This window comes from Carassius gibelio, chromosome B8 (assembly GCF_023724105.1).
Source record: "Carassius gibelio isolate Cgi1373 ecotype wild population from Czech Republic chromosome B8, carGib1.2-hapl.c, whole genome shotgun sequence".
NCBI classification, from domain to species: domain Eukaryota; kingdom Metazoa; phylum Chordata; class Actinopteri; order Cypriniformes; family Cyprinidae; genus Carassius; species Carassius gibelio.
The window spans coordinates 4185580-4199481 of NC_068403.1; the positions used below are offsets into that span (position 1 = coordinate 4185580).

General features: G+C 35.8%; 1 protein-coding gene across 1 annotated transcript; it reads right to left on the reverse strand.

Moving 5' to 3' along the window:
• Positions 1-40: 40 nt before the first annotated feature.
• Positions 41-11254, reverse strand: LOC127963734 (BCL2/adenovirus E1B 19 kDa protein-interacting protein 3-like). The gene is made up of 6 exons (XM_052563796.1): positions 11112-11254; positions 7543-7795; positions 6186-6267; positions 5941-6047; positions 5236-5391; positions 41-5121 (listed from the first exon to the last, which is right to left on the reverse strand). Exons 1-6 carry the CDS (start codon positions 11164-11166, stop codon positions 5073-5075), a joined length of 702 nt encoding a protein of 233 aa, XP_052419756.1. The 5' UTR covers positions 11167-11254; the 3' UTR covers positions 41-5072.
• Positions 11255-13902: the final 2648 nt, after the last annotated feature.

Genomic DNA, 13902 nt, shown 5'->3' on the forward strand with positions numbered 1-13902 from the left:
TTCATATTAAACAGTGTGAGTAAATAAACTCAAAACGCTCTTGTAGCGGATGCAATTTTTATGGCAATATAAACACATTCAGAAACACATACAAATCTGTTCATCATTTATCTACTTTAAATACAAACAAAACACCAGACATGATTTACACAAGTGTGGTGAATCAGTCAGTTCAAATTCTACAATGGTTGGCTAAAAATGCTTTGGCAAAAGAAAGCTAACAGCTCAATGTCCACCTATGAACAAGATTTAAACAATTTCAGACCACATGAAGAAGAGATCACTGTAATTACTTACTAAATCAACATATACAGGTTTACGTCGTGATCTAAATGTTACTAAATCTATTTTGTGAAAACAATTATTCACAGTGGATGACTTATGAGAACCAAAACTGGCTGTGTTTCAACCAACCATCCAAACAAACCAAATAAAGTTCAGCATGCAGTAATTAAGGCAAGTGAAGGAAACATGGGGCAAGAGGTTTTTCTTCTGGCAGTGGCATTAAAGAATCATAAAAATAAGACAATAATGGATCATAAATAATAAATCAAAATAAGACTGAATAGCTTCACGTTCTTTGAACAGACAGAAATCTGCTTGAAGTACCTATTGATTCCATCATGAAATGAAATATGAACATCACAAATCATCTTCAAACACTCAAATCAGTTTGAGCTCTTAAAGGGACAGTGCATCCAAAAATTCAGAAAAAAAGTAATAATTTCATCCTGAACCAACTGATTTTTAATTTATTTTTTCTCTGGAATACAAAAGACGTTCATACTTTTTATACATTGAATTTAAAGTGTAATGGAAATCTCAAAAGTAGTGCATACTAATTTCACTATATTCCAAGTTTTTGAGGTCATAGATGTGAGGAGGAACAGACTCAAATTTAAGCCATAATCCAATTTTATGGTTGTTTTGATTTGTTTTATATATATTTTTATAATATTATTATAATAGTAACCAGCTTCATGAAGAGTTTAGTGTTTCACAGAGGAAAGAAAGTCAAACAGTTCTGAACATCACAAGGGTGAGCGTCTGATGTCTCATTTTTGGGTGCGCTTTCTCTTTAAACAAAACAACATTTTGCTTTTATCTGTTACTGAAGCATTTGTTAGCTTTCCATATTTGAAGTTTGCACATAACAGAATAAAAGCGTAGCCTGTACCATGCGGTTTTCTGTACCTGTAGCATGCATCAGGACAGGAGAGACCACCATCAGAGCGCAGGTCGCATGCTTGCCTGTCTGGAGACTCTTTACCAAATAAAAAGCACAAAACCCCACATTCACAGTGCTCAACAATCACATGCATTCATAGTTCACACACCCACTGCCTGTACACAAGTTATTCCATCAAACACACACTTGTGCACCTTTACATCGAGAACTTGCATGATCTTATCTTCACATATGGATTAATATAAACATAATAATAATGGAAATGCTATAGTGGTTTGTGCCATTGATTCATTAAGAATTACATGATACATCTTAGGCAATGAGTTGGACAAACAGCAACAGCACAGCTGTTATAATGTTAAATAAAAAAAGTTTTTTGGTCTCAGCACCCCTAGTGTTGGATACAGGGAAAGTATTCAAAGGCCAAGAGTAGATTTTCACATTTGAAACTTTATAGCAGATGACTTGTATTTAGATATTAGGACATTGTAGAAAGTATAATCAACTTATTTTGCAACGTTGAAATGTTTTTGTTTGAATGTGCGAGACGTCTGATTCTTCATCTGTTATAGGTAGCAGAAGAATAACAAAGTACAGTAAACATTAAAACAATTTATGCTGAAAAACTGTTTATAATTATGATATATTGAAATATCATGATAACTGTCAATATAACTAAGCATTACAGACTGGTTTTGCACAGAAAAACAATACATAACTGCCTCCAACTGGAGACATCTGTAATTAGATTAGCCACGTTAGAAATAAGGTGAATATAGTCAGTACAAAGTTTTGTGTCAATATAAAAAAATAATTTTCCAATCTCATTTGCCATTTGGTGGCTTTGCCAACAACATATTTTTGGAGAACTGTACTGAACACCTAACATTAATTTGGTGAATTTCATGAGTTTTGATTTTGGCATAGATTGGACAAATTTAAAAGGGGAACAATGAACAAAAATTAATTGAGGAGATGTTCATCATAGTCACCAAACTGATCAACGTATTATGGCAATCATACAGAGCAAGTTTTAATGCTTAGTTTTAAGTGTTGCAGAGATACAAACGTGTATTTCCCGTATGGAGCCAAATTTGTCATGCAATGGGTTGGCATTACGAAAGCTTAAAGCAACATCCTCTCCAAAACAAAGCTGCTGAGACATGCAAATAATCATGCAAAATATGACAATCACAATTTCCCTATAATTTGGTTAGGATTTGGACTTGAAACTTGTATAATTTTGATAATGTTGTTGTTGGTTAACTAAAGCACTCTATATTTCATGCCATAAAGCAGGGTTTTCCAAACTGGGGTTTGTGCTATACCTGCAGGGGCTTTGTGATTTTATGAAATACAAATAATTATTAAATCATAAAAATGTAAAATGAATGTTAAAATAAAATACCAAAAAAAAAAAAAAAATGAAATATTTTGTTTACCTGCATTTGATGTGAACATTTACCAAAATAAAGAATAGTAAACATGCAAATGTGTTGAAATGATTGAAATATTAAAATAAAAAATAAAATATGTCCAAAAAAAAAAAGTGAATCCTTGCCATACAGCACAAAACTAACTGTACTATAGTTTTAATCTGCATTTGTTCGGTTCTGCATGCACATTAATGCAAGAATATTTATGTGATGAATATAACAAGGAAGTAAAACAAAAAGGACGGGTTTCATATAACTTCCTAAGTTTTCACATGGCAAAACTAAAGCACATGAGGAACATTCAACAATGGAATGAGAACAAAAGAAAAGATGAATGTCAGGTTATATTTTAATATCAGTTCACTTTTTCCCCAATACCAGCGAAATGCAAGAAACTACATGTTCATTGCTTCATCACTCCAGTCGCTATGGGAATGCAAATGAAACACACGGTGGAGCTGTCAATCACAAGGGCCCCGCCCTCCAGTATCTACACTCATGATTAAAGTAAAAACTAAAAAACACAAGAGAGATATAACAGAGAAATAATGTGCGTAAAACAAGACATTATGTAGTCATCCTACCCGAAATAGACCGGGCAGGGCTAGTTTATCATATCTGACATGAGCTATAGCTATTCCATTCACAGTTCTCATTTCACCCCACGCAGAGGAAAACTTCACTTCTGTCATGCCCTGATGTGAAATCTCTGAACACACGCATGCAATGGGGCTAAGAAAAGGTGCAAACAAAAGTCGAGGCACGGTTGAAGTGACACTAAATTGGCCTCTTGTATTTCCACTCCCCCTCTGAAAAAGAAAGAAAGCATGAAAACAGAGTCAAGAAGTAAAGTGTGGCACAATGACACAGAAGGCCTTAATGCAAAGGGGGATCAGTTAACTGATTTGGGTTGCAAAATTCTTGCTGTACTATTTAACTGTACTGTTTTTTTGTACGAAAAACTTTGCTAAGTAAAAGCGTTACTAGATACTGTGAGGGTGAATTATAAAACTAGAAAATGACCTGGTTACCTTTTACCCATAAATCAAAAGTAAAAAAAAAAAAAATGCTTTTAAAACCTGGCTTAATTCTTTGTAAATGAAAATGAAATCAATCAAATGGAATGAAATATGACCTGGGCATGTGCGTAGCAAATAAAGTCTTCTAAATGTTTTTTTTTTAATCTTTGAAACTACACCATATTGCATATAAATATGTACACTGAGTGTGGATCTGTAGCTTTGACAAAACTGCATACAACAGTGTATAATACACTACTATAGCAACACATTGCCTAATATACACAGGGTGTTCACAGTAAAACCAAAGGCTTTGTAAGGTGTTGTCAATACGGAGTGAATGACAGGATCAATTACCCACTCAAACCAGACCAGAGTCTATGAGAGGTGCAGACAAATCATGTTGGGATGGTGGTGTAAAACCTTTGGCACGAAAATACACAGTCAGAAAATACTGCGAGCAGAATATGCATCAAGGCAAACCAGAGTGTGTGTGTGTATGTGTGTGTAGCTTCCTTAATAACTCAAAAAATAATTAACTCGACCAGTTTGGCTCTTAAACAGATGTACGTCCATCCTGATCTCTTTAGCTTAACGTCTTTCGATTAGAAAAACACGTATTGTTCATGTAAATTTGTGATTTACTTGTATATTTTTATACTATAAAGCTGCTATAAAGCGATGCTTCGGTTCTAGCCTGTCATATTGGATCTCTACAGAAGTGAAGAGCAAACAGAAAAGGGCCTATAACAGAACCGAGTGGGACCTCTAAGATTTACATTCTATGCAAAATAAGTCTTTAAATAATTGTCGTAACAGTCTAAAGCAATGCAGCGACTTATGTAAAGAATGACTTGGTCTGTCATTAAACAGTCATCGTTCTCCTATAAAAGTAAATGACTAACATGCATTTTTCTTGCTTTGACACAAAACGGGAAGTGAATAAATTAAATTGCGCAACATAATGAGCAAAATCATCTCTCTAGAATAAAATATTGCAACCCTCCTAAATTTCCTATTAAGAGTCAATATACTCCCAAGATATATCTGGCCACATACAGACTCTATATTAGTTTCATATCAAGTGCATCATGCAAAAATAAAAGCGCATTATGGTCATGGTTGTAGTGGGGCTCTAACTTGTATAGTAGCGTTTCATAAAAAATAAACGTCAGTGAATAATTCACTACATTTCCAAATAAAAACATCTAAAACATGTCAGTAAGCCACAGCGTTAGAGGGCAAGAAAATGTGACACAGCCAAAGGTCAACAAGCAGAATGTCTCCCAGCAGAGGGTGTGATGGGAAACGAAGTGAGTTAAAGAAATGAAGAGAAAGTCAGAGAGGGGGAGAGAATGAGAGAAAGAGAGAGAGAGAGAGAGAGAGAGAGAGGATTTTCTGGATCCAGGCACTGGGGTCGGTTCAGGTTTAAAATGAGCTGGTGGAGGGTGTAGTCAACCTCTTCCCAATGTAGACCCTAAAAGAGGACATAACAAAAGGATAACAAAAAAATAACAGCCTCTTGATTAGATCACGATAGGTAGAGCTGGTATAAGTGTGTGTGTGTGTGTGTGTGTGTGTTGAAACTCACCCCAGTCCCAGAGCCAGGATGTGGGTGAGCAGCAGCGAGGGCATGAACACTTTGAGGAACTCGGCGGAGAACACGCCACCTTTCTTCATAGCACCTGTCTTTCTCATGCTCAGAGACACCGATCCAGAACGCTTTGGGTGGCGGAAGTGGAATTCCCTGCGAACGGTCAAAGAAGATCATACTTATATCACATTGAACTTTGTGTCAAATACTGTTTAAATGGCAGAATAGTTCTATTGAGAGTTTGGAACTTCACTGAGGGATTAAAATAAAATAAATACATATATATTTAAATAAATAAAATAGACTTTTTGCAATTAAATTAATTTTTTTAAATAAAAAATATTTTAAAACATTAACTAAATAAAAAATGTACAAATTAAATGAATAAAAAATTATGATAAAAATATTTTAAAACAAAGTAAAATATTTGAATACAAATAAAAAAATGGATAAAATACAATAGATTTTTAAAAGAATACATATTTTTTTTTAATAAATAAAATGTTTATATATATATATATATATATATATATATATATATATATATATAAAAATTTTACATTATATTTTAGTTTTACAGAGAACATAATATTTTATTTATTAGGTATATTGGATTTGTTTAGGAATTATTACAGTACTCTTTTCATGTGGAAAATTATGAACATGCACCTAAACTGGTTTTATTTGATTGCAGGTTCTTACTTCGGGGGAATGTTCTCTGGTCGACTGGACCAGTCTGCCACCCAACTCTCCCCTTTATCCATGAGGATATCATCTTCTTTGTCCTTCTCCAAACTATCATCTTCTGACTAAAAAATATGACAAAAGACCAGTATGTTTGATAAATGCCACTCATTCGAGTGTTCTTATTAAATAACAGCACTATAACAGACAGACAGTATCTCAACGATGATTGTAGATTGTTGTATACTGTGCGCTGCTCTAACCTGACAGTCTCTCTCGCTGGGCATCTCCACATCAAACGTGATCTGTCCCTCATCCTGGTCAGGACTGTGTGGTCGTGGTGGGCTGTAAACACATCAGAGAAATGTAAAATATTGATTATATTAAACAGGAGAACAACAGATGCCTCAGTCATGTAAGGAGTGGATTGAACTTTACTGAGAGCTGCAGACGTAAGAATAGAACCGCTATATCAAAGCCGTGCCGCCCACAGACGCCTCTAAGATGAGCCTCTGTGGATGAATTGAATTTGAATCTATGAATATACTATCATTTTCAGTCTTATTAGTATTAGTTTTTGGAAACTAGTGCTGTATTTGTCTTGAAAACTAGATAAATATATATGAAACTTTTTGGTGCATGACACATTGGTTAAAGTTATACAAGTAAGTGGAACTTAGTTATAAAAAAAGTAAATATGGTCACTAATGCTCCACAAAATGACACTAATGTCACTAAAATATCTTGAGGTGTTCTTATCGTTAATTAAAAATAAAACCATTGCAAACTGTTTTTGGTCATTTGAAATAAACGGAAAAAAATAACGGAATATAAACTTTATGACAGTTATAAAATTTGCAGCTAACTGAAATAAATACGCTTCTGCTGAAGTACTAAAATAACTAGAACTAAACAGAAGTAAAAATAAAGCTAAATAGAAATTAGAAACAAAATATGATTAATAAAAAATATATAAAACTAGGAAAAAATTAAGATTAAATTAAAACAACAAAAGAACTGACAATAAAAAATGAAAACTAAAAATACAAAAGTAAAAGCCAATTCAAAATATGAATAAATATTTTAATAGTATATAAATAATACTAAATAAAACTGCAATTTGGGACAGTGAATCATTGTATTATTGAGATACAAAACTGTTTTAATAACAGTTCAAATAAATTTTTATTTTAATATTTTTCCATTGTCTTTTCTTTTTTTAAGTTTAAGCAATTTTGTTTTGTGTTTTTTGTCATTTTATTAGTTTTTTCTTTTATGTCTATATAGCTAACTTATTTTAAGTTTTAGTTATTTTAGTACATAAAGTTAAACTAAATAAAAATGTTGAAAGAAATGTTTGCTTTAGAAACTAGCTTAAATATTTTTAGTAATTAAAAAAAAAAATTATATATATATATATATATATATATATATATATTTTTTTTTTTAAGTAACAAAAATGATTTTAGTTATCTATAATAACCCTGGTCTGGGAGTAGTCCATTTGTTTTTAGCCAATCAGAAACACTCTCTTCCTGTCAATCATTCTGAGTGTTCTGGTTTGGAGGGCGGAGTTTCTGAGGATAAAGCTTTGTGAGCGGCCAGTTTGAAGGCTCGTACCTGTTGCAGGATGAGCTGCTGGGGCTGGACTCGTGCTGTGCGTCCAGTAGGATTTTCTCCATGTCTCCATTATGGATAGAGGAGGAGGAAGGCACGTGCTCCAGTCCTCCTGTCAGGACCTCCTCTTCCTCCTGCACGGCCTCCAGGGCCTGTGAAGCCTGGGACTCGCCTTGGTTCCCGTTCCCCAGCAGCGAGGGCAAGCTGGGGTTCTGCTGCTGAGTGTTTCCGTTCATCTCCAGCTCCACCCAGGACCCTGAAAAACCCCAAACAGTCATTAGCATTAACATGCATCAAACGTTTTAAGAGGCAGACACTATACATGAGTTTTCTTACGAGCATACGTGTCCACCGGTGTGGAGCTGAGCAAACGTTTTCAGTTCTTTCTTTCTTTACTCATTCAGGGGATTGTGGGACTGACATCAGCAAAAGATAAACAATAAGAGAGCCAAAAATGCACATTTTTCTCAAAAGGGAACATGACAGTGACTTGTGAGAACAAACATCCTCTGTTGCAAACATGAAACACACGTGTCCCATCTTCCCCGCACACTGTTGCTGGGCAAAACAGGAAGATCCACAGACAGGTCCCATGATGCTTCAGTAACACAAAGGAGTGACAGGATGTTGCTAGGGTATTGCTATGCAGTTGCTTGGGTGTTCTGGTTGGTTGAATCCACCCTGAAGTCTCTGCAGTCGTCCAAACAAAATAAGTCATTTAAACTGTGTACTCATCATTGCAAGATTCAAGGGAATCAATCAACATTTGTCATAATCATGCAGCCCTAATAAGCCAGCGTCCTGTTTAAATCAGCACATCTAATTATGGAAGGAATCCTTCCCCAGACCTCAACACTGAACGCTTGTATTTGCCCACAGTTACTGGCATGTTGCCATGCATTCCAACAGATCTTCATCTGTGAGCATTTGTCGTCTCTCTGCATCACAACAACACAAAATGCAGAAAACTTCAGACTTATATTGACCGGAGGAGGAACATCCCAGTTGCATTGCTGTCGATGGGAGGCTCAGAGAGCTCTCGGATTTCATCAGAAATATCTTAACTTGTGGCCAAAAAAGTGGTGTACAACTACAATCGATGTGGTAAAATAATCAAATGAATGCAGAAATAACACACCAGCTCTAGTTACACAACTAAACACACTGATCCTGGAGCAGCTCTGATGGAGTTCACTGCAGGACCGGAGCGGGACGGAGGGAGGGATTATGTAATCTCTGGCACATCAAACCCTCTCCCATCATCTGCCTGCTGTGTCTGTAACCCAGATCTGTCTGCGTGCCACAGATGCCCATAAACCTACTAAACACTCTCACTAAACACAAACCAGTAAACAGGATGACTCATGGCCCCTTGAAAGACAGACTGTATCCTAAAACCTACTGAGTTGCTCATCTAGACAGCATTTTTGAGTATCATTGCATATTTAAATGCTGTCTAGGTAGACAACACAGTAGGATTTTAAGAAACAGACATTGTTTATTAAACAGATGAGTGTGAATCTGTTGTGTAAACAAAACCAGACTCTAGTCAACTCCAAAAAGCATTTGCAACTCACTTTACTTCTGTAACGTGATGAATGTTCAAGCGCAACTGGATATTCAAGAAGAATGGTTATTGGGTGAGACTTGCTTTTACCTAGGAATTGATTCAAAGGTGAAAAAAAAAGACTCTCTATATGATTATAAGATGTTATAAATAAGGTCATAAAAACTAACTATTTTTGGCCATTTTTGCACAGCAAGATCATGAACGCACTGTTTTAAGAAAGTATAAAACACTTATTATCTACATATCTCTGATGTAGATAAGTGTATCATGCTGACTTGTTTGGACATGTTTCTTGGGGCTTCTTGAAAGATTTGATATGGCTTTAGAGATACTGTTAACTACCTGTTATAAATCACATGATAAAAGACCTTAAATTACATCACTTTACAACTCGTGCAACCAGATCCGCAGGGAAATGTTGTTAACTGCTACACACCCCATTACATATCAAATATTTTTAGATATTTGTATGCTTTCATCTAATCAAGAGCATCCCACTCTCAGCTTTTACCATGTTTAAACTCACTGCACAGAATAAACCCCATAAAAACAGCACATATATTCTGTCTGAGCAAACTTATACATACAACTTATACAAACTTATAGCTGCTCGCATCAAATTCAAGGTACTGATGCTTGCCTACAAGACAACCACTGGCACGGCACCAACTTACCTAAACTCACTGGTTAAATCCTATGTGCCCTCCAGAAGCTTGCGCTCTGCAAGTGAACAACGCCTTGTGGTACCATCCCAAAGAAATTCAAAATCACTCTCACGGACCTTTTCCTGGACTGTGCCCAGCTGGTGGAATGACCTCCCAATCTCAATTCGTACAGCTGAATCTTTACTCATTTTCAAGAAACATCTAAAGACTCATCTTTTTCACCTGCACTTAACCTACTAACACCAGTACTTTTCCTTTTCTTGTCTTTTTCATTTAATTAAAAAAAAAAAAAATTATATACACCTGGCTATGCGTTCTATACTAGACTAACTGAGACTTGTCATGGCACTTGTATTCTGTTGTTGTTCTCTTGTTGACCTGACTGCTTCTATTGTTCTCATTTGTAAGTCGCTTTGGATAAAAGCGTCTGCTAAATGATTAAATGTAAATGTAAATGTACATTTGCAAGATATATGCAGAAATATGCATATGAAGATCCAACTACATTATATTAAAATCAACAATGCTTATACAAGAATTAAAAAATAAAAGTACAGTTGTTTTTTGGTTCTAGATGATGCAATGGCATACATTACAAACCTTATAGTGTTATTCTAAAAAAAGAAAAAGAAGGACAAAATTAATATTTATTAATAAAAAAAAATCCTAATAAATTGCTGCTTTCAGGACAGGGCATTGACAAAATGTATTTAAGCACTGACATTACTTCAAATAAACCTCTGTGTCCACTTAATTGTGATATTATTGTGACAAACTAATTAGTAAGATTTTAATCATATTTTTAAAGATGATTTAATCAATATATTAACACATACGAAGGGGGGCAGGAAAAAAGTGCTTAACAGGAATGACCCTGCTACTAAACAAAATTGGGGCACACAATAAACAGTGAAGTTTTATGGCAATACCCAGCTAAATTAAATCGCAATGCATTCAGCTTCTGTATTTATTTACACGCCCCCCGCTTCCATTTTCTCAGATCCCCTCTTCGCCTTGTTTTGATATCCGCGTAGCCCCGCCTCCACGGCGCTCGAAATTAATCTAGAACTGACGATTGGTTTACGTTCCATCAATCATTCTGCTCCCATTCAATCTCATTCGCCCTCGCGTAATGACGCCATCCTACGCTCCGCCCATTTACCCCTCCCCAACGAACGAGGAGGAAATTCCAGCCATTGAGTGAAGTGAGACAATAGATGTTGCATAACAGCGTTTTACAGCTCCAGAGAAAAATGCAACCGACACAAACAACAGTTTTAAAGCGACATTAGGGTCCCTCCCGAGTTCTCCCTGCAGTAACACGGACGGAGGTTTACCGTTGAGTCCCGGTTCTTCATTGTTGTTCAGCTGCGCGGCGGCTGCGGTGGACATGTTGCCTCTCCAGTCCGTCAACACGGCGCGCTCCCGCCCCCTCCGCGTGCACGTTCACATGGATCTGGGGCGACGTCATCACATTCACAACATTAATTTAAACTTGAATTAACTACTGAATAAAGGAAAGTTGCAGTAGCCTACAGACGTGCGCAAAAATAATTTTAAAGTGTAAACCTGATAGAGGCAGATGAGTAAACTCTAAAATAATCTCTCATCCAGACGAACATAAAGAGAGAGAGATATATATTTTATCTGAACAAGCTTATACGTTTTCAAGACTTTTTCTTGTACGTTATTTACAAAATACCCATGAATGCATCAGGGCTCTCAAGTTTTGAAGACAGACAAGAGTGACCCCCCCCCCCCCCCCCCCCAAGAAGAAAATATTTGACACAGGACACTGACAATTTAACCAAATTCAAAGTGTTTATTCAATTTCCATTTACAAAATCTGTGTGTGTGTGTGTGTGTGTTTGAGTGCGAATGTTTGTGTGTGTGAGAGAGAGAGAGAGAGAGATTATGACTGGTGTTGTTTGTTGTAAGTGTTTGTTGCCTTTTTGGACTCATTTATCATTTGTGGTGTTGGCTCCCATTTGAAACAGTTCGGCTCAAGCCCAGCCATTTTCAGGGTCATGATGGAGGACAATGTCCCATCCAGAGAAAAACTGTTTCGTATTGAGGTTTTGTTCAAACCAACCATCGAAAATACCCTCAATCTACAAAGTATAGGGCATCTTCAACCCCACACTCAGCTCTTAGCTGCACATCAATAAATCTGGCATGCTTCAGGAGAGCATCTTTCAACGGGAGTTTATCCATGGCATACTCCACAGCTCTGACCAAAAAGGCCAGTGCTGCCTTGCTGGAATTGTTGAGCCTTCTGTGATGTGACCTCTCCAGCCTCAAGGAGCCTGTTTAGCGTAGCTCTGATAGTGAAACCCACATTGAGTTTTTCTCCTATCAGTGAGACAGAAGACATAGAGAAAGCTAGTCAAATACAGGCTTCTTATAGGATATCTCTGGGTTATACAAGTTTCAAGTTTATTGTCATATACACACAAATAACATTTATCAGTCATGAAATTTGTTGTGCTCAAAGTAATCTCAACTTTACAGATTTTTTTTTTTTTAATAGAAAGTAGATAAATAGAAGAGGTAAAATAAAAAAGGATTAATTTAGGTTGAAGGATTAATTCTAAAAAGTGACAAGTGTGCCATTTAGGAGAGTCAAGATGGGTGAGTAAAGTTCAGCATTCTGATGGCTTGAGGATAGAAGCTGTCTCTGAATCTACAAGAGCTGTTTCTGATGCTCTTATATCTTCTACCAAATGGCAGAGGGGTGAATATATTGTTATTGGGATACAACACTTTTTAAAATTTTGTATCCATATTCCATCATCAGAAAGACCACTCAATCCATAGAAAAGGTGTATTTGTTGAAAAGGTGTATTTGTCAGACACTCATGAAAAACTGATGCTAATTATCTGGGAAACATTCTCTAACAGCAGTCAAGTTGTCATTGTTTGTGTCAAACAAGTTGTGAATTTGTTGTAACAGGAGATCATTACTTACTTTGTGCTCAAAGTGATGCTCGGAGCTCCAGTGGTTTCCTCTGTGGGTGTACGAGGAAGATGGTGAACAATTCCAGGATGCTTTTTTTTCATTGGTTGTTGTTGTTAAATCTTACCCAGATACAGTGGTGCTATTTTCTGATTGGCTATTGTGTAGCCTATTTCTTTTTTTTGATTGGCTGATAAGTGACAGGCTCGATTAAGAACGCGCTTGATTGCTGCCGGTTTCCATAGTGAGAGCGGCGCGACCAGATAACTTTTGGGCGCTGCGGCATATTAAATATATTATAAATAGTTTTTCTGCGTGAGAAATACAATGTGTGGCGGGAGTGCGTGACAAAAGACCGAAATGAGTGACTGTCACGCTCAATGCGTGACACTTGAGAGCCCTGATGCATATGAAGATCCAACTACATTATATTCAAATCTACAATGCTTGTGCATGAATAATAATAAAAAAATAGTACACTTAAATTTTAGTTCTTGATGATACAGCGACATGGACTAGCCTTATAGTGTTATTCTAAAAAAAAGAAAAAGAAGCAAAAAATGAAGGAAACGTGGTAAGCATGTTTTTTTTTTCACTTTAGTTTGCGGTCATCTGACAGGTTAAAGTTTTTCTTTTAATTTCCTAATATTAAATGATCAGTGTTCATCTAGTAGGCAAGTAGATAGAACAGAATGCTAGTGTTAGAAGATAATTTTTTTTAAGAAATAAAAAGAAAACAAGTAGATAAAATACAAATGCTATTGTTAGAGGGTACATTTTTTAACTGATAAATAAAAAACAAGTAGATGAATAGAAAAAGAACAGAGAACGCCAGTGTTAGTGTCTAAAATGTTTATTAAATAAAAATTTAAATAGAAACAGAATGGGGAATGTTCATGTTAGAGGGTCAACATTTTATATATAATAAAATAAAAATGAGATATAATAGAGAAAAATAGTGTTAGTAGGTTGCTTTTTTAAATAAACAAAAATAAAAACAAGTAGATAGAAAAGAAATAGAATAGAGTATGCTGGTGCTAGAGGGTAAAGTGTAGATGGAAGAGATGTGATAAATATCTATCTACAAACATTATAGAAGCATTAGGGATTATATGAAGGAATAGATGTTGCTCCTAAATGTTTTGATTGACAGCGTCTGGTGTTTACATGCA

What these genes read in the sequence shown, in the direction of transcription:
- LOC127963734 (XM_052563796.1), bottom strand. Translation starts at nt 11,166, where the DNA reads ATGTCCACCGCAGCCGCCGCGCAGCTGAACAACAATGAAGAACCGGGA. An exon ending in TGAAGAACCGGGACTCAACG is followed by an intron (nt 7,796 to 11,111) that starts GTAAACCTCCGT and finishes GGGGTTTTTCAG; the next exon opens with GGTCCTGGGTGGAGCTGGAG. An exon ending in CCAGAGAACATTCCCCCGAA is followed by an intron (nt 5,392 to 5,940) that starts GTAAGAACCTGC and finishes GACCGTTCGCAG; the next exon opens with GGAATTCCACTTCCGCCACC.